This window comes from Miscanthus floridulus, chromosome 10, assembly GCF_019320115.1.
Source record: "Miscanthus floridulus cultivar M001 chromosome 10, ASM1932011v1, whole genome shotgun sequence".
In the NCBI taxonomy this organism is placed as follows: domain Eukaryota; kingdom Viridiplantae; phylum Streptophyta; class Magnoliopsida; order Poales; family Poaceae; genus Miscanthus; species Miscanthus floridulus.
Window position 1 is genome coordinate 131393093 of NC_089589.1, and position 23235 is coordinate 131416327.

The following is a 23235-nucleotide window of genomic DNA, read 5'->3' on the forward strand; positions in this document are numbered from 1 at the left end:
AAAATGATTAACCAAGGCGGGCGTTAATGGTGCCCGCCTCGGTTAATATGGATTAACCGAGGCAGGCAATCCAACCGCCTCCGTTAAGGACGGATTAACCGTGACCTTTTGACGGAGGCGGACGGCTTGCCCGCCTCGGTTAAGCAATTGCCCGCCTCGGATAAGTTTCCTGTAGTAGTGATTAAACTTGATCATATTCAAATTCAAAGAGACATCACAACCAATTATAATGGCACAAGAAATATATGTCACAGACAATTATATTTCCATGTATCCACAAACACAAATACTCATCTATCAAGTATACAACAAACAGATATACATCAATGCTTTGAACTCATATGTTGTATGAAGTCTTGAAATTCACTAAAAATCATCTTTATTCAGATCAAGCCTAGCAAAATCAACAAGGTCTCTGTATCATGGCTGTGCTAACTCAGAGGTATCATCAAAACAATTCCCTTCAAAGCGAATAATCTTGCGCGTGACGACCCGGCACATATCAACCCATATGTTTCTAATCTCTTTCTCTGGGAGAGACCTTCTACCTTCAAACCGACGGTGAAACTTTTTATCACCGCTGATTCGTAAGTGCATGCGTTGTGGGTGAAAAACTGGCGGTGAAAAATGCTTTCACCTCCAGTTCGATGTATGATTTGGTGATGATAACCGCAATATTTGTCACCGCAGTTGCAGGTGCAGGTGGTGTTGGCTTTCTGCTATGCTCTGTTACGGTTTCCTTCCGTTCAGAGCAGAGGATGTGTTGGTGCAGGCTACGAAGCAGAGGATTGACATACAGTTCTTGCACGCTACAAAGCAGAGGACTGACATACAGTTCTAGGAAAAGCAGAGGACAACCTTGGTTACAGAACGTTTCGTTCATCACCACATGTCCGTTCATTATAACAATCCAAGGTGGAACCTTAATTAATTTACAAATATGCGAGCAAAAGAATATGAAAGCACTAGTGCCAAAGTTTTGGGCACAAGGACTGTATTGAGCACTCTGCTTCACCATATTATAATTCCAAGCGTCGTCCAGCCCATGGCAATCTGTACAGAGTCCTGTGTGTCTTTTTTTCCTAAGGGACGGCAAACGCTTAGCCACAATTTTTATTACACAAACAAAAACAAAAACAAGTGCTTGTCCAGTTTTTTGAATGAAAACCGGGCCCAAAAACCGCACAACTGAGTAGAGTGCGCCACTCACCCATACAACTGGATTTTTGGCCAAAGCAAGAGCAAGCAGATAGTACCAAACTGATGGCATATCGATTACCGGGATAAATAAAGTTTACTTTAGAATACGAACTAAGCGAGCCCTGCCAAACGGGGGCCAAAGTTTGTCCATCTTTAAAAGCCTCTTGCTCTTAGTGACCCATGTAGCTGGAAGCATCTTGTGTTGCCTAAGATGATTTATAAGTGTGTACAAGAAAAAAGGTAGAGTTCGTCCATCAACAGCAATTTAGGAGACAATAAATATACAAACGTGACTTGAAGAGGGAGAAGATGAACAGAGGACACAGATATTCTAAGACAATTGACTGTTAACAACTGTGGATGCCTTCTCGTTAGAGGAGGAGGCTGTTTCAACACTTCGTTCAAACACCATATTATTTGACGCCCCGCAGTGCCTGTGCCTGTGTATGGTCGGATGAATGATTCTCCTCCCTGCTAACCACCCACATAATTGACGTACGTATAAGTGATCGATGCATGGAGATTAGTGTGGTTATGTAACGAATTGAGGTACAAGCAACAATTAATATCTGAATCCACTTTCGGCTAGTGAAAGGGTGCAAATTAAATTACCTGGACGCATTAGATGTCTTCGATGCAGCTGTCAGTCCTTAGCATGATCTGAATGTTCATCCGAATCTGTATCTGAATCTTCAATCAATTGATACTGCGCTTTCGAATATGGCTGATCTTGTTCCATTCAGAACTACCTGGTGATGAGGAGGATTCGTGTAGTTTCTTGTTGCAATACAACTCGAGATACCTTGGGTTTACAGCTCGCAGGTAGTCTGGTAGCGTGTCCATGGTGGCGTCCTCCAGCACGAGGCTGTCGAGTGCTGCGACACCTTCTAGAACCTCCAGCTTTGGGCAGCGAACGATCCTAATCTTCTGCAACATGGGGAGTCCGCTGATCCTCTTCAGCTCAGGGCAGTCAAACACGTCAAGTTCCACAACTGAAGGGAAGTTCTCCACATGTGTCAGGTTGGTGAGCTCGTAAAGGTATAGTTCTCTATGAGTATGCCTCTTGGTGCTCGCGAGGCCTGGTTGGTGAGCTTGCAGTTTTCGATTTTGAGTCTCTCCAGACAAGGCATGGCTATGGCAGTTTCCACATCCATATGCTCCTCACAGTCGTTCCATTCCCACTCCTCCCACTCACGTAGCCCAACCATGTTCAGTCTTCTCAGTTTCGGAAACGGTGCAGATGTACTAGCATCGGAACCTCTAGCTGCCACGGAGGATGACGCTTGGAATTGGGGGCCAATACGCTTGATGGCTGGCGCATCTATGATGGTAAGCACTTCTAAACTTGGGAGGCAGCACAGACCATCAGGGAGCTGGGTGCAGCAAGGCAGGTTCTTCAGTGTCAAATACCTTAGGCTCTTAAAGTCCGCCGACGCTGGAGCACACATCCAGTTTGGTAGCTGGCGACCAACGTATCCCCCTACGACAGAAAGATTCTCTATGCAGGTTGGAGGGTGGAGCTTTTCCAAGACCCTCTTGGACTTAGCTGGCGACCAACGTATCACCTTATGTTGCTGCTTTGACTGTGTTTGTTCATTCTACGCATGTCTGCTTGCGGTGGGGTTTATTACTCAACGTTTCATTCATCAACACACCTCATTCAAGAACCTGGCCATCATCTGTGAGCCGACAGCTCCTGCTATTGCTTATGGCCACCAAGGATGATGGGAGTAATCGCTGGTCACCAAGGATGATGGGAGTAATCGCGGGTCAAAATGTTATGCGCACCTGGCCATCATCTGTGAGCCGACAGCTCCTGCTATTGCTTATGGCCTTGGCATTAATGTTCTTATATTTGACCTTCCATTGCAGGCAAGACTTTTGATGTCTCTCATCTCAGAAAAAAAAAATTATGCTGGGATGGCCCCCATGGAGTAAGGCATAACATCTCCATTAGTTGTACAACTCATAGAAACCAAATATATACGTGCGCAGGCAAGGATACAACTAGTGCTGCAGTCTCACCTCTCCAGCTCGGTATTTCAACACTCTGCTAATTCACCATATAATATCATATAGTAATATTATACCTGACACCCCGCCGTATCCCTGTGTGGCCGGGGAAAACAAAAAGTTTTGCTCCCTCCTCGAGATCTGTAATTGAAAAATTGGCGTCGTCCAGCCCAAAGGCCAGCTGATATTTGTCAAGGCCGGCACCCTTTCCTTTCCAGCACACACCTCGGCCACGCCGGCTTCTAGGCTTCTCATGATTTGGCACTAGGTGATCGATCGTGTCTTTGCAACTGTCCTCTGTGTGACAGTGTAGAAAACTGAAATTAAATCTGCCCCGCACGCTCCAATGGGAAAAAGGAATGTATAGGATCCCATCCCTGCATACATAAAGTTGGTTGCATAAAAAATACATACTAAGACGAGACGAGCAATGTGTTGCGAGAGAAAATTATTAACTACCTTGCCCTGGCTAAATATACACTTGCTTTATTTCTGATCAGGCGCGGCAAAAACCAAGCGACATCAAAGTTTTCATCTTCAGGAATGTAGTCGACTCACTTGATATGGCTGATCTTATCGTTCTCAGATGAGCTGCCTCTTAACAAGAACAATAATCTCCATGCTGTCTAGTGACGGGACTCCTTTTAGCACCTGCACATTTGGGCAACCGATGATCCTGATTTTCTGTAAGGTTGTTGATCCTTTTGAGCAGGGGACAATCGATTGCATATGTCGAGTGCGGGGACACCTTGAAGCACCTGCAGATTTGGACAGCGGAGGATACTAATCTTGTGCGATCTGCTGCCGCCGGTGGCCCTCTTGGGCTTGGGGCAGAGGGACACGTCAAGCTCGACAACTGATGGGATGTTCTGCACATATATATCAGGTTGGTAAGGTCCTCGTACAGGTTGAGAGCCCAAGCGACAGAGGTGTTCTGGTGCAAGGCCCAAAAAACCAACCGACGACAGGGTGGTTGTGCTCTGCTCTGCTCTGCTTTGTGTCTGCTCTGTTATACTTTGTCCTTCCTCTCTTCACAGACATATGGTATATGTATATATATGATGAACCTCTATCCCCTGCTTCCAAAGAAGTATGAATGAACCATTATATTCCTCAGTCACAGCTTTGCAGACACAGTGAAGGCTCGTCCTGCCCATTTGCTCTGCCTCCCTCACAAAGCAGAGGGCCTTCATATATTGGTGCAGTGCAGGCGACAGAAGCAGAGGACACATATGGTGTTGCCACGAGATTAGAGGAGAGGAAAACTCCATAATCGCCATTACATTGAGGAGGCTGAGTAAGATCGACCAACAATAATGATTGGGATGCCTGATTTCATTATCATCAATCAGGTCAGAATACAATGTTCCTACTGCATGTCTGCTTTCATCACCACACATTCGGTCCATTACAAGATCCACGATTTCAGGCCCATTACTTGTGCAAATATACATATAGGTCCATTACTTCAAAAAATATATATGGAGTGTACAAATATACATGGTCAAGACTACAAGAGTGCACGAGACGGTATCCGTAACCATGATTTTGCAGTATGTCGACAGTCTGCATGTGAACAGAGTATGTGTACTGCATGCTGGAGACGAGTTTCTACCAAGCAGATCTCAGTCCAACTTGCCACTGCAAGCTAACATCATGTGTCTGCCGTAAGGATCCTGGATGCCTGCATACATTAGTTACACGGTCAGTGCATAATGACACTTGAAAATACGTAATAATCTGAGAGAAAAAATATAATTACAAATATAAGAGATGATAATACACATACTTTGGCCAGACTTGAACAGGGAAAAGGTGAACACAAGCACTGTGTTTTTCTTTTGTTCCAAGACAATTGATTGTTAACAATTGTAGATGTCCTCTCGTCGGACGGGCAGGCTGTAGCAACACTTTGTTTAATCACCATATATTTTGATGCCCTGCTGTTCTATGTGTGGTCCAATGAAAGCTTTTCCTGCAACGAATCAGAGTACAAGCAATAATTCATAAATATGAAAACTCACTTCCGGCCTACTGAAAGAATGCAATTTACCTGAACACACGCGCCATCTTTCGAGGCAGATCTTGTGCTTTCCAATGTGGCTGATCTTGTCCCATTCGGAGCTACCTGGAGATGAGGAGGATTCGTATAGCTTCTTGTTGCATTCCAACTTGAGATACCTTGGGTTTACAGCTCGCAGGTATCCTGGAAGCGTCTCCATGGTGGTGTCCTGCAGTACAAGGCTGTCGGGTGCTGTGACACCTTCTAGAACCTCCAGCTTTGTGCAGCGAACGATCCTAATGTTCTGCAACCTGCTGTCGAGTGCTGTGATCTTCTTCAACTCAGTGCAGTCAAACACATCAAGTTCCACAACTGAAGGGAAGTTCTCCACATGTGTCAGGTTGGTGAGCTCGTAAAGGTATAGTTCTCTATGAGTATGCCTCTTGGTGCTCGCGAGGCCTGGTTGGTGAGCTTGCAGTTTTCGATTTTGAGTCTCTCCAGACAAGGCATGGCTATGGCAGTTTCCACATCCATATGCTCCTCACAGTCGTTCCATTCCCACTCCTCCCACTCACGTAGCCCAACCATGTTCAGTCTTCTCAGTTTCGGAAACGGTGCAGATGTACTAGCATCGGAACCTCTAGCTGCCACGGAGGATGACGCTTGGAATTGGGGGCCAATACGCTTGATGGCTGGCGCATCTATGATGGTAAGCACTTCTAAACTTGGGAGGCAGCACAGACCATCAGGGAGCTGGGTGCAGCAAGGCAGGTTCTTCAGTGTCAAATACCTTAGGCTCTTAAAGTCCGCCGACGCTGGAGCACACATCCAGTTTGGTAGCTGGCGACCAACGTATCCCCCTACGACAGAAAGATTCTCTATGCAGGTTGGAGGGTGGAGCTTTTCCAAGACCCTCTTGGACTTAGCTGGCGACCAACGTATCACCTTATGTTGCTGCTGCTGCTGTGCCTCAGCACCACCTGTCCCTATAGTATGTCCACTTGCACTATAGTTCAACTCTAGATAACCAAGGTGGCGCTTGCTGCTAATCATGGCCTTTTCAGCCATCCGGCTGTCCTGCACCTTCTCTAGGCCATATAGTGTAAGCTTTCTAAGCTGAGAAAGAGGTGCCAGCTCTTGCAAACTGCACCAGCAACTACCACTAGCATCCATGTCCATTTGTACTGGGAACCCATAAAGTAACCTTAGATTTGTTAACCCACCAAAACCCTTGGGCACTGCACCGATATTTGAACTACTGGTGTCAAGAGATCTTAGATGCACAAGTTTAATGATTTTGCTAGGAAGATGGCCCAATTTCTTACAGCCAAGTAGATAAATGTAAAGTAGAAACTTCATCTCGTGGATGTCATCTGGTAGTCTAGATATATCAGTATGCTCTAGGTGAAGGTATCTTAAGTGCTTCAGCTTTGATAGGGAGGGAACCAAGGTATCTGAGTTAGCAGACCATATGTACAGTACCCGCAGGCTAGAGAAACTACTCAGCGAATCACCAGGAAGATGAAAGTTTACTCTAGAATTTATAATTAATGTCCTAAGTGACTCTCTCCTTTGCAAAATTCCCCAATCCAGTACTGATATGGTCTGTTCTATGGAGAGGCGACGGACATGCATACCAGTAGCAGCATGTTCTCTGCCAACCACCACCACTAGTGATTCTTCTCTTGCCATGTATTCAGCAAAGGAGCGGACCACATCGTGCATGGTGCACCGGTATCCAGTGAGCAAATATCCTTTTGTAGGTTGTAAAAGGTTCCTCTTTATTAACTCTCGGTAGTAATCAGTTGCCATCTCTTCGAACCCATACTCATGTGAAATAATACTACTACCATCCAAAGGTTGGATAAATCCTTCACTAATCCACATTTGAGTTACTACATCTCCAATGATTTCTTTACCTTTAGGAAATAGTGAGCAGTACAAAAAGCATTGCTTTATCTGGGGAGACAAGTCCTCGTAGCTCAAGTATAGTCGGTTGTCGAGTTCTGGAGGCAGTCCGGTCAGTGACCAAGCTGGCTTGTTCAAAACAGATTTCCACTCATGCTCACTTGGGTATCTTGTGCTCAAGAGACCTCCAATCACTTTAATTGCAAGTGGTAAGCCATCACAATTTTGAAGAATTTCCATCCCAATAGTTTTCAGTTGATCAATTCCATCTACCTGCCAACATTTAATTTAAAGCTTCTTAATTATTTCTAACAACGAAGAGGTTGCTTATATTACATTTTGTTGCAAATAATACGATTTCAGCATGCTTCTTTTGTAAAACAATGAAGGTTATGTACATATTAAGTACTTTAGATGCAAATGTAGATAATTTAGATGTAAATTTTAGTGCTACTTAGATTATTGTTTATAATAGTATATAGGTGTCGTACAGTCCAGACCAACATTTAGGCTTACATAGGTTATTTTTTATAACCACAGAGGTCTGTAGTTCATATACAGATTTAAGGTGCTACTCTAGACTATTTTGTATAACGAAATGTGGTTATGCTTTTACAAAACATACTAGCTAGATCTGGTGAATATTTTTATAGAGGCTACCAAATTGTCGACCTTATTTCTGCTTCTTTGAAAGAAGTTCTAGGATTTAGCTCTTTTTCAACATGTCTTTTCAACATTATTGTGCGACACATAAGGAAGTTTCTAACTACTAGTAATCCCTACTTCCAACAAAGAGGACGGTTTTATTCTAAGTGAAACAATTTTAGCTTTCACTAAATTATAGTTAAAATTACCATCCACTACTGTAAAATGATTTTAGGAGACATGATCTTTGATTAACAGAGGAGGGCACACCTAGCGACCACCTCCATAATGGTCATGTGGCCTCCAGGAAAATGCTCGCCTCCGAAAATCATTTAGGGAGACGAACGTCCTAAGACAACAACCTCCAAAAAGCATCGATTAACTAAGGCGGTCAGATAAGGATGACTGCCTCCACACAAAAAAAATAGATGCGGGTGTCTTAAGTTGCCCGCCTCTATAAATAGTTGCATGCAAAAATAATACATAACTTGTACATATGAACTCATATAAAGATAAACTTTATATCAAAATTGTTGCCTTGAATGTGATCTGCAACTTAATAGTAGTTTAAAAGTTTTCATTTGAAGCTATTTAGGGTCCTAAAATATTGTTGTAAGTTTATAGATTCCGAAATTTTATATTTAAAATTTTCAAACAATCTTGGATGTTGACACGGTCTATACAATCTACAACTTTGTAGATGAAGTCTTTTTTTGAAGTCATTTAGAGTCCCAAATATGTGTTCTAAATTTATAGATTTTGAAATTCAAAATTTAGAATTCCTAAGTCTTTTATTTGAAGTCATTTCAAATGTTCACATAGTTAATACCAAAATTGAGGGGGCAAACCTGATCTACATATTTTCCATTGATACATTTTTTATTTAAATTTTTTAGTGTCTCAAATATTTGTTTTAATTTCACATATTTTGAGATTTAAAATTTTGATTTTTTTAAACAATCTCACATGGAGACATATCCTATACCAAAGTTGAAGTGCTTGACAAGATTTAAACTTTATAGTTAAAATTTTTCCATTTGAGTTCAATTAGTATTCAAAATATTCAATATAAGATTATGAAATGTTGATATAAAAATATAGCATCTTATATATAGTCACAAATAAGTGTGTGGTGTAGTAGTAGAGAGGTGCTAGTGCTGAACAGATTCTCCAAATCCTATCTCCGTAAATGGTATTAACAGATGCGGGCATTCATTAATCGATTTATGAAGGCGGTCGTTTGCCTGGCATCGAAAATGGTTGATTAAGAATGATGATAGGCCGGAGGCTGATGTCATGCCTGCCTCCGTAAATGCAAAATGGCCGCCTCTAAATATCATTACAGTAATAGTGAACATTTATAAACTGAAATAGGTTTGCTCTAAATATACTTATTTATTCTTTATAAACAAAATCTAATGATACTAAATTGATGTCATAATTGAAGTTAATATTTTCTGTTGATATTAAATATGATCACATTTCCAGTAGCTAGACTTCATAAAGAGCTAGCCATGCACTAAATTTTTGGATGGAGTGAGTAATTGCTAACTTGAGCCTAGAGTTTTGTTATTACCCGTATATTTTATTATTCTTCTCTTTCTATCATGTTTTACTGGTCTCCTTTTTCTACTCTCGTAAGCTGGTGTTCCTTGCACTAATGTTTACACTGGTAGAGAACCGAGCTTTACTCCCGGTGGGGAACCCCCTCTAGTCCCGGTTCCCCACCCGGGAGCAAGCATCCGGGACTAAAGGGGGGGTCCTTTAGTCCCGGGTCAGGAACCGGGACTAAAGGAGGACCTTTAGTCCCGGTGGGTAACACCAACCGGGACTAAAGGTGCCTCCTGACATGCCACGATGGCCGGCACCTTTAGTCCCGGTTGGTAATACGAACCGGGACTAAAGGTTTTTTTCTTTTTTCTTTTCTTTTCATTTTTTTGTTTTCTTTTCAAAATAGGTTTTCGAAGTCGTATTGTACGCTGCTAATTATACATTTATATGCGCATATAGTATGTTTCGGTTCAAGCACAATGAACGTATTAAATCACACAATTCAAGCATAGAAATATATATATATATATATATATATATATATATATATATATATATATATATATATATGCATGCATCATATATATATTTACATGCATGCATGCATATGTGTATTTTACATTATATTATTTCATGTGCATATATTACAAAAGATTGCATTATAGTTGTTGTGACATAACAAGTTTCTTCTCATCCTCTAGCTTGGCTTCAATGGCAGTGTTGGGTCGAAGTAGAACTCGCCCTTGGAATCGATGACCTGCTCATTAAAAAATCCGGCTATAGACTCTTGAATTGCTTTGATTTGGTCTTGCCGTATGACCTTTTCCTCCAACCATCGAGTCTACAGGTTTGAATTAAAGGAAAATAAATTAATATATGTACATATATATATATATATAAAGACATAGTAACACAATCAATAATAATAATTAAATGAATATATAGTGTATTTTTAACGTACTTTGAGTATCTCTGTAGGAGTTCTTTGGGAGAGCACCTTGATAAACTTGCAAACATAGTAACCACAGTAGTTGTTCCCCTGTTCCTGCCTCAGACACCACTTTACGAGAAAAAGATTTGTCATCCAATCTGGTGATCCGGTGAAAGCTATATGTTTAATTAATAAAGATGATGCGATTCAGGGGACTTACTTTCAATGGGATTACATTCAGTGGCGCTTTGCATTTTTCCATGTGTTGCTTCTCAATAAAGGTTTTCCAAACACTGCCCAATAAAAAATTTGCCACGTCATCAGATATAGTTAATCATCATGTTTGTGTGTATATATAGTTGCTAGAGATCCCGAAATTACCTCTGGATAATATCTATCATATCTTGGTAGTCTTGTTGTGGTTTTCTCATCGAGTCATAGATTATCAAGTGACTTTTCACCAGATCGATGTCCATCAATATCCAGTGATTGCTGCATGTGTTTATAGGATATAACGCATAACACTCATTAATTAACTAGAATCAACATATGAGCCATTAAGGCTATGATCGACATGATTAACACTCACTTGAAGTTATAGGGAAAGAGTATATCCTTCTTGTGGCGTTGGTTCACTAAGAAGTTCATGATGTTACTCTCTAACTCAGACTTCCAATTAGTCATTGGAGTAATTGGGTCTTTGAATACTATATGCGGATCAACAAAACCAATTTCATTGCAGCCTTCCTTTCTGAGCTCTGTCATTGTAAATCTGCATATATATAGTACTTGTTAGGATAATTTATATGCATATGCACACATATGATGAGTTTAATAATAGATCGAAAGAATTATTACTTACAGGCAATAGCAGCTAATGATAACTTTGTCCAGAGAGGTAAGGTGGCATAGTTGATGAAATTCTGCAAAGTCAACATACATAACATCATTGCCACGGAACCAATGTTCGTCTCTAATTCTGACACCAACGCAGAAGTCTCCACTGGTAGACGCCTGCATGTACCACTTGTTTAGCAGGTACATTTGCGTCCCCAGATCAGATAAGGCTTGAGGGTTGTATAGACTCTGGCCTAGTACAAATTTTTTCTTCCAAATATCAACCTCCGCCGCACTCTCAATTTTTCCATCACCAAACATCTGGTAAAGGTCGAGACCAGTCTCATCAAGAAATTCACCAAGGTGATCCAAATCGACATCCGGAGGTATGTTTGCCTGATGCATTAATCCTAAATTCGAACCATATTCATTACCAACAACTAGCGGGGGGATTGATTGGTGCGCTTGTTGTCCGAGTTGGGCAACTCCTTTCCCTGCCCGCTTCTTTTTCTGTGCCGCCTCAATTGACTTGGTGAGAGTGCGGTCATAGTCTGATAACGTTGATTTGGACGGCTTACGAGATTCCCGCTGTTGATGCTGGTAAGAAGTCACCTTTTTTCTTAAAATATCCGGAGCTACGAAGAAGTACGGTTTCTCTGGGTTTCTCCTTGCTTCTTGATTCATTTTAAGTTTGTCATAGAATCTAGACATGTCTTTTTTATATGCATCAGTTCCTTCTTCCTTCTCTTCAGATATTATTTTGGGAATAGCCCTTGGTTTCACGGTGGCTTTCTTTGCAGGCGGGGACTGATTCTTCGTTCGAGGGGCTGGCCTCTTGCTAGGCTTCTTGGTAGGCGGGGGCGGGGGAGGCGTTGGAGACCTCCTTGGAGGTGTTGGCAGCGGCGTTGGAGACCTCCTTGGAGGTGTTGGCAGCGGCGTTGGAGACCTCCTTGGAGGTGGCGGCTGTGGCGTTGGAGACCTCCTTGGAGAGGGTGTGGATGCAGCCTCGTCTTCCAACACAATGTCATCATACAGAGCACTATGATGATCTGGCGATTGAACAATTGGATTTAGGTTGGGGGAGGATCTGCTACAAAAAAAGGAATGACATATTATTATGAGCAGATTGTTAATTATTTAAGCCAATACAAATTAATGATGTAGTGTTTTCATCCGCACGTACCTATGGTGAGGTAGTTCAGAAGGAGGTGGAGCCGACATCCCTGGAATGATGATGTAGCGCTTGCGCCATAGAATGAATGTCTTCTCCGCTTCTCCTAGAGTCTTCTCGCCATCACCTCCAGGAATGTCAAGAGGCAAATCACTAAAACCTTTTTCAGCTTTATCTACCGAGATGGTGGCATATCCTTCTTGGATTATATTCCCATGAATCCTTGGTGTCTTGGTTCGGTCGATAGGATTAACAAGACCGATAGCCACCTTGATTGTGGAATTCTCCTTCGGAATGTGTAGCTCACACGTTGTACAAGGTTCAGTGACGTCATCCACAGGGAAGCGCAGTCCTGTGTCCCCTTGATTTGGTATCTCCGTGGAAGCGCAGCTGCTTTTCAACTGAACAGATTGGCTAATGTTGATTCCTGGCTCTGATGCCTGCTTGCTTGCACTCACTGCTATTTGCACTTGCCTTTTGATTTCCTCCTGCATTCTCGCTTCAAGGTTTTTTTCCCGCTCCTGTGCTTCACGCACCGCTTCCTCCAACCTCTGGAGCCGGTGTGCCTCTTCTTCCTTCTTTCTCTGGCGACTTCTGTAGGAAGGTCTGTCCTAAGGGAATCCATGCTCCCATGAGACACTTCCTTTGCCTCTAGTTCGGCCACCATGTTCAATAGTCCCGATGGCGTATGTCAGCTCATCCTTCTCTCTGTTGGGCCTGAACTCACCACTAGCAGCAGCTCTCTGAGCATAAAACAATCTTTCTGCTGCTTCTTGCAGTCTTGCGCCATAAACGCACTTCCCTGTCTCCTGGTCTAGTGTTCCCCCATGAGCGAAAAACCAATTCTTTGCACGTTCTCCCCACTCGAGTGATTCTGGTCTGATACCCTTGGCAAGAAGGTCTGCTTCCATTTTGTTCCACTTCTTAATGGCAGTCGGGTAGCCACCTGATCCCAAGGTATGGTGGTATGTCTTCTGTTGGGCATTACGTTGGTTCTTTATCACCCGACTCACACCCTCTTCTGAAGTCTTGTACTGTACAAACTCATCCCAATAGGGCCTCTGCTTTGAGATCGGGCCTGGGACAGTAAAATCTGGTGCTATGTTCTTCTTGACATACGTCGTGTATAGGTGTTTCTTCCAAGTCTGAAACTGGGTGGCCATCTTCTTCATTGCCCAATCCCTAACTCGCTCCTTCAATTCATCACCATCTATTATATCATCATAATCATCTGTTTGGAGCGTGAAATGTACCAAGACATCATTCCAAATTAACGCCTTGTCACGATCGGAGACAAAACTGATATGAGGAGCATTGGTCTTCTTCTTCCATTCACGGGTACTAATCGGGAGCCGGTCCCGTACAAGGTAACCACAGTGGTGCACAAATTTCATTTTATTCGGCCCCCCCGGTTCTCCTGTATCCACATTGAACTCCGAGATGATGAAGCGACCCTCCAATGGCTTTTTGGGACCTCGAACATTTTTACTCTTCGTTGTAGTTGTTGATGTCGATCCAGAGGGCTACAAAACATAAACATTATTTTTAATGTCATGAGCACACATAAGACATATGATAATATATATATATAGCTAATAATAAAAAATATATACTTGGCCAATATGTTGTTGCTCATTTTGTTCAAGAGCTAAGTACTGACTCCCGTCATCTACATCCTCTTGCACGTTATTTTTAGCACCATCATCGCCGGCAACTTGAGTGCCAGTGTTGATCAAATTCATCATCAACTCCTCCTCATCCATATTTCTCGGGTCGGCCATCTAGCTTCAAAAAACAAAACCAATATATAGTACGTCAAATCTTTGCTTATTACATGCGTAAAATCTACAAACAATATGCATTATTAAATCTTGCCCCTCGATCACGGACGCAATTCGCCACACTAGGACGAACTACGTCGGTACTAGGGCGAATTAGGGCACGAGAAAGGGCGGTGTGACAAGAGTGGCGGTGCTCCACTCCGCCGTATATATGTCTGTACACATGGGTGAACGAGGGCGGCGGTGCTCCGCCGTATACATAGAAACGCATGGACGAAATGCATATGAATACAAATGACGTATATATACGTGTCGGCGCGGTGGCCGGTGTGCTGACGACGATGACGTGAGGCGGGCCGGCGTGCTGACGACGACGACGACGTGAGGCGGGCCGGGGCGGTGTCGGTGCGTGATGTTGTGATCCTATGTACCATGTGATCAACCATGTAGTCATTCATCATATGAGAAAATTCTATGTTAATAATATAAGTATAAGCCATTATGAAATGTAAGTATACGTGTCTTATTGCTCATATAACCATTACTATTTCCGAAATGATAAGAATTTATTTTCTTCTTCTACAGGCGATCTCTGATGCTATGATATAAAGTTTGAAGATAGTCTTCCCGGAAAAAAATATGTAATGCTCATATTACTTTAGCAACATTAATATTTATTATATCTGTATATTCAAAGTTCACAAATGAAGAAACATGTGATATTTTTGATAAACTAAAAAACGCTTAGTTTATAAACTGGGTATCAAAATTGAGTTCCTATTTGACCATTATATATCCTACAACAAATCCTTCAAAAAAAAAGACCCTACATGAATATATTTGGATAAAATTTCGTTAACAAACATTGATCTATGAAGATAGAAAAAATTCTTCTATTGAAACTGCATCTTGAAATAATGGCATATCATATAGTGATGAATATATGGCGATTGATGGGCTGGATCATTAGCGGATGGTTCGTAGCGTTGTTTCCAAATAATATATAGCGTGTTTATTATACAAGCCATGGATTTACATCGATCTAATTAATTTCTAAAATAATTTCATTGGTGATCCTTAATTATACTTGTCATTTAGAGTTCCAAATATTCAAAACTTGCCTTAAGATATGTTTTTATTTAAAATCATTTAGAGTTCCAAATATTCATTTTTAGTTTCTATAGATTTTGTGATTCAAAATTTGGAATTTTCAATCGACCTCGACCGTTGACATGGCTTACACCAAAGTTGTAGTTTTCGATGTGATCTATAACTCGGCAGTGGAGGGCTCGGACGAATGTACAAAGAGATCGACGAATATATCACCTCGAAGCTCGGCAGTGTACGTACTGGAGGGCCTCGGGCCGGCGCGGTGGGGCAACGCGCGGTGGAGGAGGGCCTCGGGCGCGGAGGAGGGCGCGGTGGAGGGCCACGGGCAAGCGCGGAGGAGGGGCACGGGCGCGCGCGGTGGAGGCCGCACGAGGAAGAAGACGGCGGCGCCGGTGTCACGGAAGGCGAACCGACGCGGCGCGAGGTCGAAGAAGAGGCCGGGCGGCGGTGTTCGACGAGGAAGAAGACGAGCAGATCGATCTGCCAGGCGCTGGAGGTTATATAGCAGAGGAGAATTACTCCCGGTGCCAGCCACCAACCGGGAGTAAAAACCCTTTACTCCCGGTGCGTATTACCAACCGGGAGTAAAGGTTCCTTTACTCCCGGTGCGTGTTACCAACCGGGAGTAAAGGTATACCTTTACTCCCGGTTGGTAACACGCACCGGGAGTAAAGGCTTTTTTTGGCGGGCCACGAAACTGCAGCCCACCTTTACTCCCGGGTGGGCTTCCCACCCGGGAGTAAAGGTGGCCTGCAGTTTCGTTTCCCGCCTGTTTTAAGCAATAGTCTTGTTAAATACAATAGAAATGCAATAGTTTTTATTAAATACATAGTAAATTAAATAAAAGGCATAAAATTATTTTGTTAAAAATATGAATTTTATTTTTGTTTATTGCACATAGGAAAAATCGATAACCTAACTTTTTTTATTTTTTGTTAGAATTATAAAACATAATGTAACTAATATTTATTATTTCGTTAATGCAAAAATGTAGTGTTTAATTAAAATTATTAAAATTATTGGTTTTGGACAGGAAATTTGTTTTCACATCATTTTAACGTTAATATTTTAATTTTTCATCACTCAGTATCCTAATTTACCTTTTTGAGAGAGAAATCCCACCAAATCAAACATTGATTTAATTTGAAATATGACATAATAAACATCTGAATTCACAATTATTACATAATATCTCAAACACACACTATATTAAATCACTATATCATCAAGTGGGCACAGCAGTGAACTTCTTCTTTACGTATGTCCCTTGGTTATGATCGCTTCGTAACCATGGAGTGTCCTCATCATTTACCAAGATGCTAGGGTCTTTGTTCACTTTGAAGGGCGGAATTCGGTCATCCTTTTCATATTCTTCTGACATGTCCGACTTGTCCTCAATTCCCACGATGACTCTTTTCCCTGAAAGAACTATGTGGCGCTTTGGCTCTTTGGTTGAGTCATTATCGTTTTTCCCTCTTTTTGGTTTGGTAGACATATCATTGACATAGAACACCTGATTCACATCCTTGGCAAGGACGAATGGTTCGTCTTTGTACCCAATATTACTAAGGTCTACTGTTGTCATTCCATACTCGTTGTCTACTGTTACTCCGCCTCCGGTCACCTTGACCCATTGGCACTTGAACAATGGGATCTTCAAAGTAGGTGCATATTCTAGTTCCCATATTTCATCTATGCGTCCATAATATGTCTGCTTATTCCCATTCGGGTCTGTGGCATCTATGCGGACACCACTGTTTTGGTTGGTACTCCTTTTATCTTGGGCTACTGTGTAGAATATGTTCCCATTTATCTCGTACCCTTTGTATGTGACGATATGCCATGATGGTTGCATAGCCAATAAATACAGTTGCTCATGGATGCTCTCATCACCTTGACATTTTTTTCGCAACCAACCGCCGAAAGTTTCCATGTGCTTATGCGTAATCCAAGCTTCAGTCTTGCCTGGAAACTCGGATCGTAAGAGATCCTTGTGTGTCTCAATATACGGATCTACCAAAGAGGAGTTCTGTAGAACTGTGTAGTGCGCTTTATTGAAATAATCATCATCCGTACCAATATATGTTTTCCTCCCTAGTGTCCCCTTTCCGCTTAGTCTCCCCTCATGTCTCGATTCAGGAACACCAATCGAGTCAAGGTCGGGAATAAAGTCAACACAGAACTCAATGACCTCTTCTGTTCCATAGCCCTTGGCGATGCTTCCTTCTGGGCGAGCACGGTTGTGAACATATTTCTTTAGGACTCCCATGAATCTCTCTAAGGGGAACATGTTGTGTAGGAACACAGGACCGAGAGTGAAAATCTCCTTGACTAGGTGAACTAGGAGGTGTGTCATAATATCAAAGAAGGAAGGAGGGAACACTAACTCAAAGCTGACGAGACATTGAACCACATCATTCTGTAGTTTAGCTAGATCAGTTGGATCAATTGCCTTCTGAGAAATTGCATTGAGGAATGCACATAGCTTTACGGTGGCTAGACGTACATTTGGAGGTAGAATTCCTCTTAATGCAACTGGAAGTAATTGCGTCATGAGAACGTGACAGTCATGGGACTTTAAGTTACAGAATTTCTTCTCTGTCACATTTATAATACCCTTTATATTCGAGGAGAATCCAGATGGTACCTTGATGTTGTTTAAGCATTCAAACATGATTTCCTTCTCCTCTTTGCTTAGAGTGTAGCTAGCAGGACGTAAGTAATGGCGTCCATCATCTGTCTTCTCTGGATGCAGGTTGTCTCTTTCTCTCAAACAACGCAGGTCCTGTCGTGCTTCAAATGTGTCCTTAGGCTTTCCATACACACCCATAAAGCCTAGCAGGTTCACACAAAGATTCTTCGTCAGGTGCATCACGTCGATCGAGCTACGGACCTCCAGGACTTGCCAATAGGGTAGGTCCCAAAATATGGACTTTTTCTTCCACATGGGTGCGTGACCGTTAGCGTCTTTCGGAATAGGTTGGCTTCCATGTCCTTTTCCAAAGACGACTTTCACATCATTGACCATATCGAGTACATCCTCACCGGTTCGGTTGCGAGGCTTGGTCAGGTGGTCTGCTTTCCCTTTAAAATGCTTACCTTTCTTTCTTACGGGGTGATTTGCAGGAAGAAATCGACGATGGCCAAGGTACACGACCTTTCGACATTTTTTCAAGAATACACCTCTAATATCACCGAAGCAGTGTGTGCATGCATTATATCCCTTGTTTGACTGTCCTGAAAGATTACTTAGAGCAGGCCAATCATTGATTGTTACGAACAACAATGCTCGCAGATCAAAGTGTTCCTGTTTGTACTCATCCCACACACGTACACCTTCTTTATTCCACAAAATGAGAAGTTCATCAATAAGTGGTCTCAGGTACACATCGATGTCATTGCCAGGTTGCTTCGGGCCTTGGATGAGCACAGGCATCATAATGAACTTCCGCTTCATGCATAACCAAGGAGGAATGTTGTAGATACTTAGAGTAACAGGCCAAGTGCTATGACTACTGTTCTGCTCTCCAAAAGGATTGATACCATCTGTACTTAAAGCAAACCTTAAGTTTCTTGCGTCATTTGCAAACTCCGGGAATTCTCTATCGATTGCTCTCCACTGGGACCCATCAGCAGGGTGTCTCAACATATTGTCTACCTTACGGTCTTCTTTGTGCCATCGTAACAATTTTGCATGTTCTTTGTTTCTGAACAGACGTTTCAAGCGTGGTATTATAGGAGCATACCACATAACCTTGGCAGGGATTTTCTTACGTGGACGTTCGCCCTCAACATCACCAGGGTCATCTCGCCTGATCTTATACCGCGACGCATGGCATACCGGGCATGCATCCAATTTCTCGTACTCTTTGCCACGGTATAGGATGCAGTCATTAGGACATGCATGTATCTTCTCTATTTCTAGCCCCATAGGACAGACAACTTGTTTTGCTTCGTAGGTAGTGGCGGGCAATTCATTGTACTTCGGAAGCATCTTCTTTTGGATTTTTAGTAACTCTCCAAATCCCTTGTCAGATACACCATTCTTTGCCTTCCATTGCAGCAATTCTAGTGTGGTTCCCAACTTTTTCTGCCCTGCATCACAAGTTGGGTACAACAATTTCTTGTGATCTTCTAGCATCCGCTCGAACTTGATCTTCTCCTTTTCACTTTCACATTCTCTTTGTGCATCACGAATGACCTGACAAAGATCATCAGCCGGCTCATCTTCTGCGGCTACCTCTTCTTCAGCTTCTCCCATTGCAGTATCATTGAAGCACGCACCATCAGGAATAATATCATTGTCGTCCCATTGTTCTTCTTCATCTTCTTCCATTACAACACCGGTTTCTCCGTGCTTTGTCCAACAAATATAGTTTGGCATGAAACCCGACTTGAACAAGTGTGAATGAAGAGTCCTTGAGCAAGGATATTCCACCGTATTCTTACATATGGCACATGGGCAGCACATGAAACCGTCGCGTTTGTTTGTCTCGGCCGCACGTAATAAAGAATGCACGCCGTCAATGAACTCTTGTGAGCGGCGATCAGCATTATACATCCAATGACGGCTCATCTGCAATACATGACATAAATATCATATTAAAACCTAGATCATAATTAATTATTTATACAACATGCGTGCCACCACAAAAGATACAAATTTATGAAAGCATCGCTACAATGTAGACAATCCCAACTACCACTAAAAGAACTAAAGCTAAAATACATTTCAGGAGCACAAGGATTTCGCGACCAATCTCAACTAAAACAGACAGATCCCCCGATTGTGCAACATCTTTGGGCTTCTTCGACTGGATCACTGCCTCATTAGCCGCCGTATCTGCCTGTTGTGCAAGATATTTTTGCACGAGTTCAACATACTCTTCCTCCCAGTAGAAGCCTGAACATCGTCCACTGCCATCCCACTGAAATTAAAACAAAAAACTAGAACTTTAATCACAACCATCATGAAAATAGGTATAAACTAACCATAATCATTAAATACGATAAAATAACTCACATTGCGATCCGGACACTTGTAGAAGATACGATCCTTGTTGGGACCCTCCTTCTTCACTCGGTACTCCATCACAATCTTCATCTCATCACGACACTTGCCGCATGGAATGAGAGGAAGGCCCGGCCTAAGTCGCTTTGGAAACCCATGAGAGGCCGAGGACCCGGAAGCAGTTGCCATCTACTCTCTATACTCATTTTTTAATACACTATAAATTTCTTCTTTTATAAACAAATAAAATTAACAAACTATAAAATTATCTAGATCTCTAAACAATGATATTTTTAATGGTCATTGTGTTCTCGTCTTTTACTGCGGCAGGTAAGTAATTCATATGATATTTCCGCAAATTAACAGAAGAATGGGAATGTACACACATAACAGACTACTACGACGATATCGGGACGTGTGAATAAATAACCATCCGTACTAGTTGACCTTGCTTACGTGATCATCTCGGCGAGCATTTCTCCACCGGACAGCACCGTACTTGGTCAAGGAAGAGCTCCGATTCTATGAGGAAGGGAACACGGTCTCCCACGACCGTTGTCGCTCTCCCTCGTATAATCAAAGCTCCTCCTTGATGTCCGTTACCGCTCGACAGAGAACATGCTTGCCGAGCTGAACACGGTCCGCAAGTTCAACTAGTACGGATTTTCTATAATTTTCTAACTATTTTCTAAGTTTTTATTTATATATACTACGTTTAGGTACGGTGATTGACAGACTACTACGACGATATCGGGACATGTGAATAAATAACCATCCGTACTAGTTGACCTTGCTTACGTGATCAGCTCGGCGAGGATTTCTCCACCGGACGGCACCGTACTTGGTCAAGGAAGAGCTCCGATTCTACGAGGAAGGGAACACGGTCTTCCACGACCGTTATCGCTCTCCCTCGTAGAATCAAAGCTCCTCCTTGACGTCCGTTACCGCTCGGCAGAGAACATCCTCGCCGACCTGAACACGGTCCGCAAGTTCAACTAGTAAGGATTTGCTATAATTTTCTAACTATTTTCTAACTTTATATTTATATATACTTTAACCTTCTTTCATGTAAATATGCAAGCTTAAAGTGATTTTGAGCTCAAATTGCTTATAAATGAAAAAAAACCACAATAAAGAACCATAAATATATATAGTGAATAAAATGGTATAAGAAAATGGTAAAAAATGAGAGTATGAGATTGGTAACCTTTACAACTGAAGAATCGACGGAGGAATCGAAGAATGGATGGAGGAACAATGGAGGGAGGGAGGAAGCAAGAACACTACTGCAGTGAGCTTCAAAATGTGCTGAGCTCGGGCTCGGGGAGGAAGGAGGAGACGGCCGATTTATAAAGGGAGAACATTTAGTCCCGGTTGATAGATCCAATCGGGACTAAAGGTAACTTTCCAACCCCGGGCGCAGCCACGGCCCGGGAGTAGACCTTTACTCCCGGTTGGAGCCACCAACCGGGAGTAAAAGTATACCTTTAGTCCCGGTTGGTGGCTCCAACCGGGACTAAAGGTCCCTGCCACCTCTGTCTGGCGCAGTAGCCGTTGGGCAGGGACCTTTAGTCCCGGTTGGAGCCACCAACCGGGACTAAAGGTATTTCTAGTCCCGGGGGCAAAAAATTCCGGGACTAGAGCCCATTTTGGCCGAGGATCAAAGGTCTGTTCTCTACTAGTGTTAGATTTAACGGAACTATGATCCATACGCTTCCTATAAATGAAGTATATATCCTAGTTGTATAAAGTATGGATAGATGACTAACCTGGTCAGGCTGCAACTGTTTCTTGAGCAAAGACCAAGCATCACCATTCTCTAGAGGCCTGACACGGTGTTGGTGCAGGGGGGCTTGCATCTGTTGGGGTAGTTGTGCAGATCTTGTAGTGACAAGGACCCGGCTTCCAAGTAGTTTCATGCTGGCATTCCTGACTGGGACACTAAGCACATGGTTCCAAGCCTCATGACTCCACACATCATCCATCACAAGCAGAAACCTGCCTGTGGATATGGTGTTGATGAGGGTCTCAGTCAGCGTGCTCTTGTCTTGCTTCCCACCATGGTATCCGTCAGCATTTTCGATTGCTGTCCTCAGTAGCTCAACAACATCGAATTGCTGGGTGATGCTTAGCCATATCTTTGATTTGAAGTGCTCTTGGATGGTTGCATCATTGAAGATCTTTTGGGCGAGGGTGGTCTTACCCATGCCGCCTGCACCAATTATAGACACAACTTTGATGCTATGATTATTATCATCATTTGTGGTTAGCACCTGAACGAGCTCCCTTGTATCCCTCTCTATCTGATCTCCAACTATGGCTGACTCGTCGACATGTGAACTTGTCCTATAGCTGGATAACTCAGCAGCAGTTAGCTTCCTTGGCTCTAGGTTGGAACCGAGGCCAATATTGAACTTGTACATGTCCGCCTCCTTGTGGATGCTTTCTAGCCTCTGGTTGAGCTCCTTGATGCGGCTGCCTATCTTGTGTGCGAACATGGGATTCCGCAGGCAGAAGAACAATGGCTGGAAACAGCCGGGCGACTTATGCTCCACAGTACCACCACCTTTGGACTCCCTCCGCTTGTCAGCCTCAAGCTGGCACAGGTCGAGGATGTCAGTGGCATCATACATGGCGTTGTTGAGCTTTGTCGACCATCTTTGCACGCTCATGTCGGTGATGCGCCTCCTCTCGGCATCTTTGAGGAAGGCTTTGAGGCCTTCCATGTTGTCCTCCAGCTTGGTGATCTCAGCGGAGACGCCCAACATCATGGACACCTCTTCTTGCGCCATGTCTGCGATTAGTTTCTTGAGGTAGGGTGCGAAAGCATCCAGGACAGCCGCCATGGCTGAATTAAGCGTGTCGTACCTGCTGCTGGTAGCCAGCTAGTAGTATAAATCACGCACAGATAGCAACTGCAGATTAGTAAGCCATGTGCTTAACTAATTTATGTAGCTCGTATTAACTAGTACTCCGATCATAGAAAAGTAGTACGCCGTATAATCAAGTAGCTAGACACGACTCACCGGAGTGCGCGCGTCAGCAGATCGGCAGATGGGGATCAGTAACCAGCAG

The 23235-nt window shown here is 42.9% G+C and overlaps 1 protein-coding gene and 1 long non-coding RNA gene across 2 annotated transcripts; both read right to left on the reverse strand.

Annotated features, from left to right (window-relative positions):
- Positions 1 to 4651: 4651 nt before the first annotated feature.
- LOC136485727 (uncharacterized) lies at positions 4652 to 5586 on the reverse strand. Its single transcript, XR_010766532.1, has 3 exons — positions 5267 to 5586; positions 5003 to 5188; positions 4652 to 4897 (listed from the first exon to the last, which is right to left on the reverse strand). It is a non-coding gene; the product is annotated as an uncharacterized lncRNA (long non-coding RNA).
- A 25-nt stretch (positions 5587 to 5611) lies between these two features.
- LOC136489652 (putative disease resistance RPP13-like protein 1) lies at positions 5612 to 22952 on the reverse strand. The gene is made up of 2 exons (XM_066486230.1): positions 21930 to 22952; positions 5612 to 7396 (listed from the first exon to the last, which is right to left on the reverse strand). The coding sequence occupies exons 1-2, from the start codon at positions 22950 to 22952 to the stop codon at positions 5612 to 5614; spliced, it is 2808 nt and encodes a 935-aa protein (XP_066342327.1).
- Positions 22953 to 23235: the final 283 nt, after the last annotated feature.

Coding starts and splice junctions, on each gene's coding strand:
- LOC136489652 (XM_066486230.1), bottom strand. CDS start 22,952: ATGGCGCAAGAAGAGGTGTCCATGATGTTGGGCGTCTCCGCTGAGATC. Junction 7,397..21,929: donor AACAGTTGCAGCCTGACCAG/GTTAGTCATCTA, acceptor AAATGTTGGCAG/GTAGATGGAATTGATCAACT.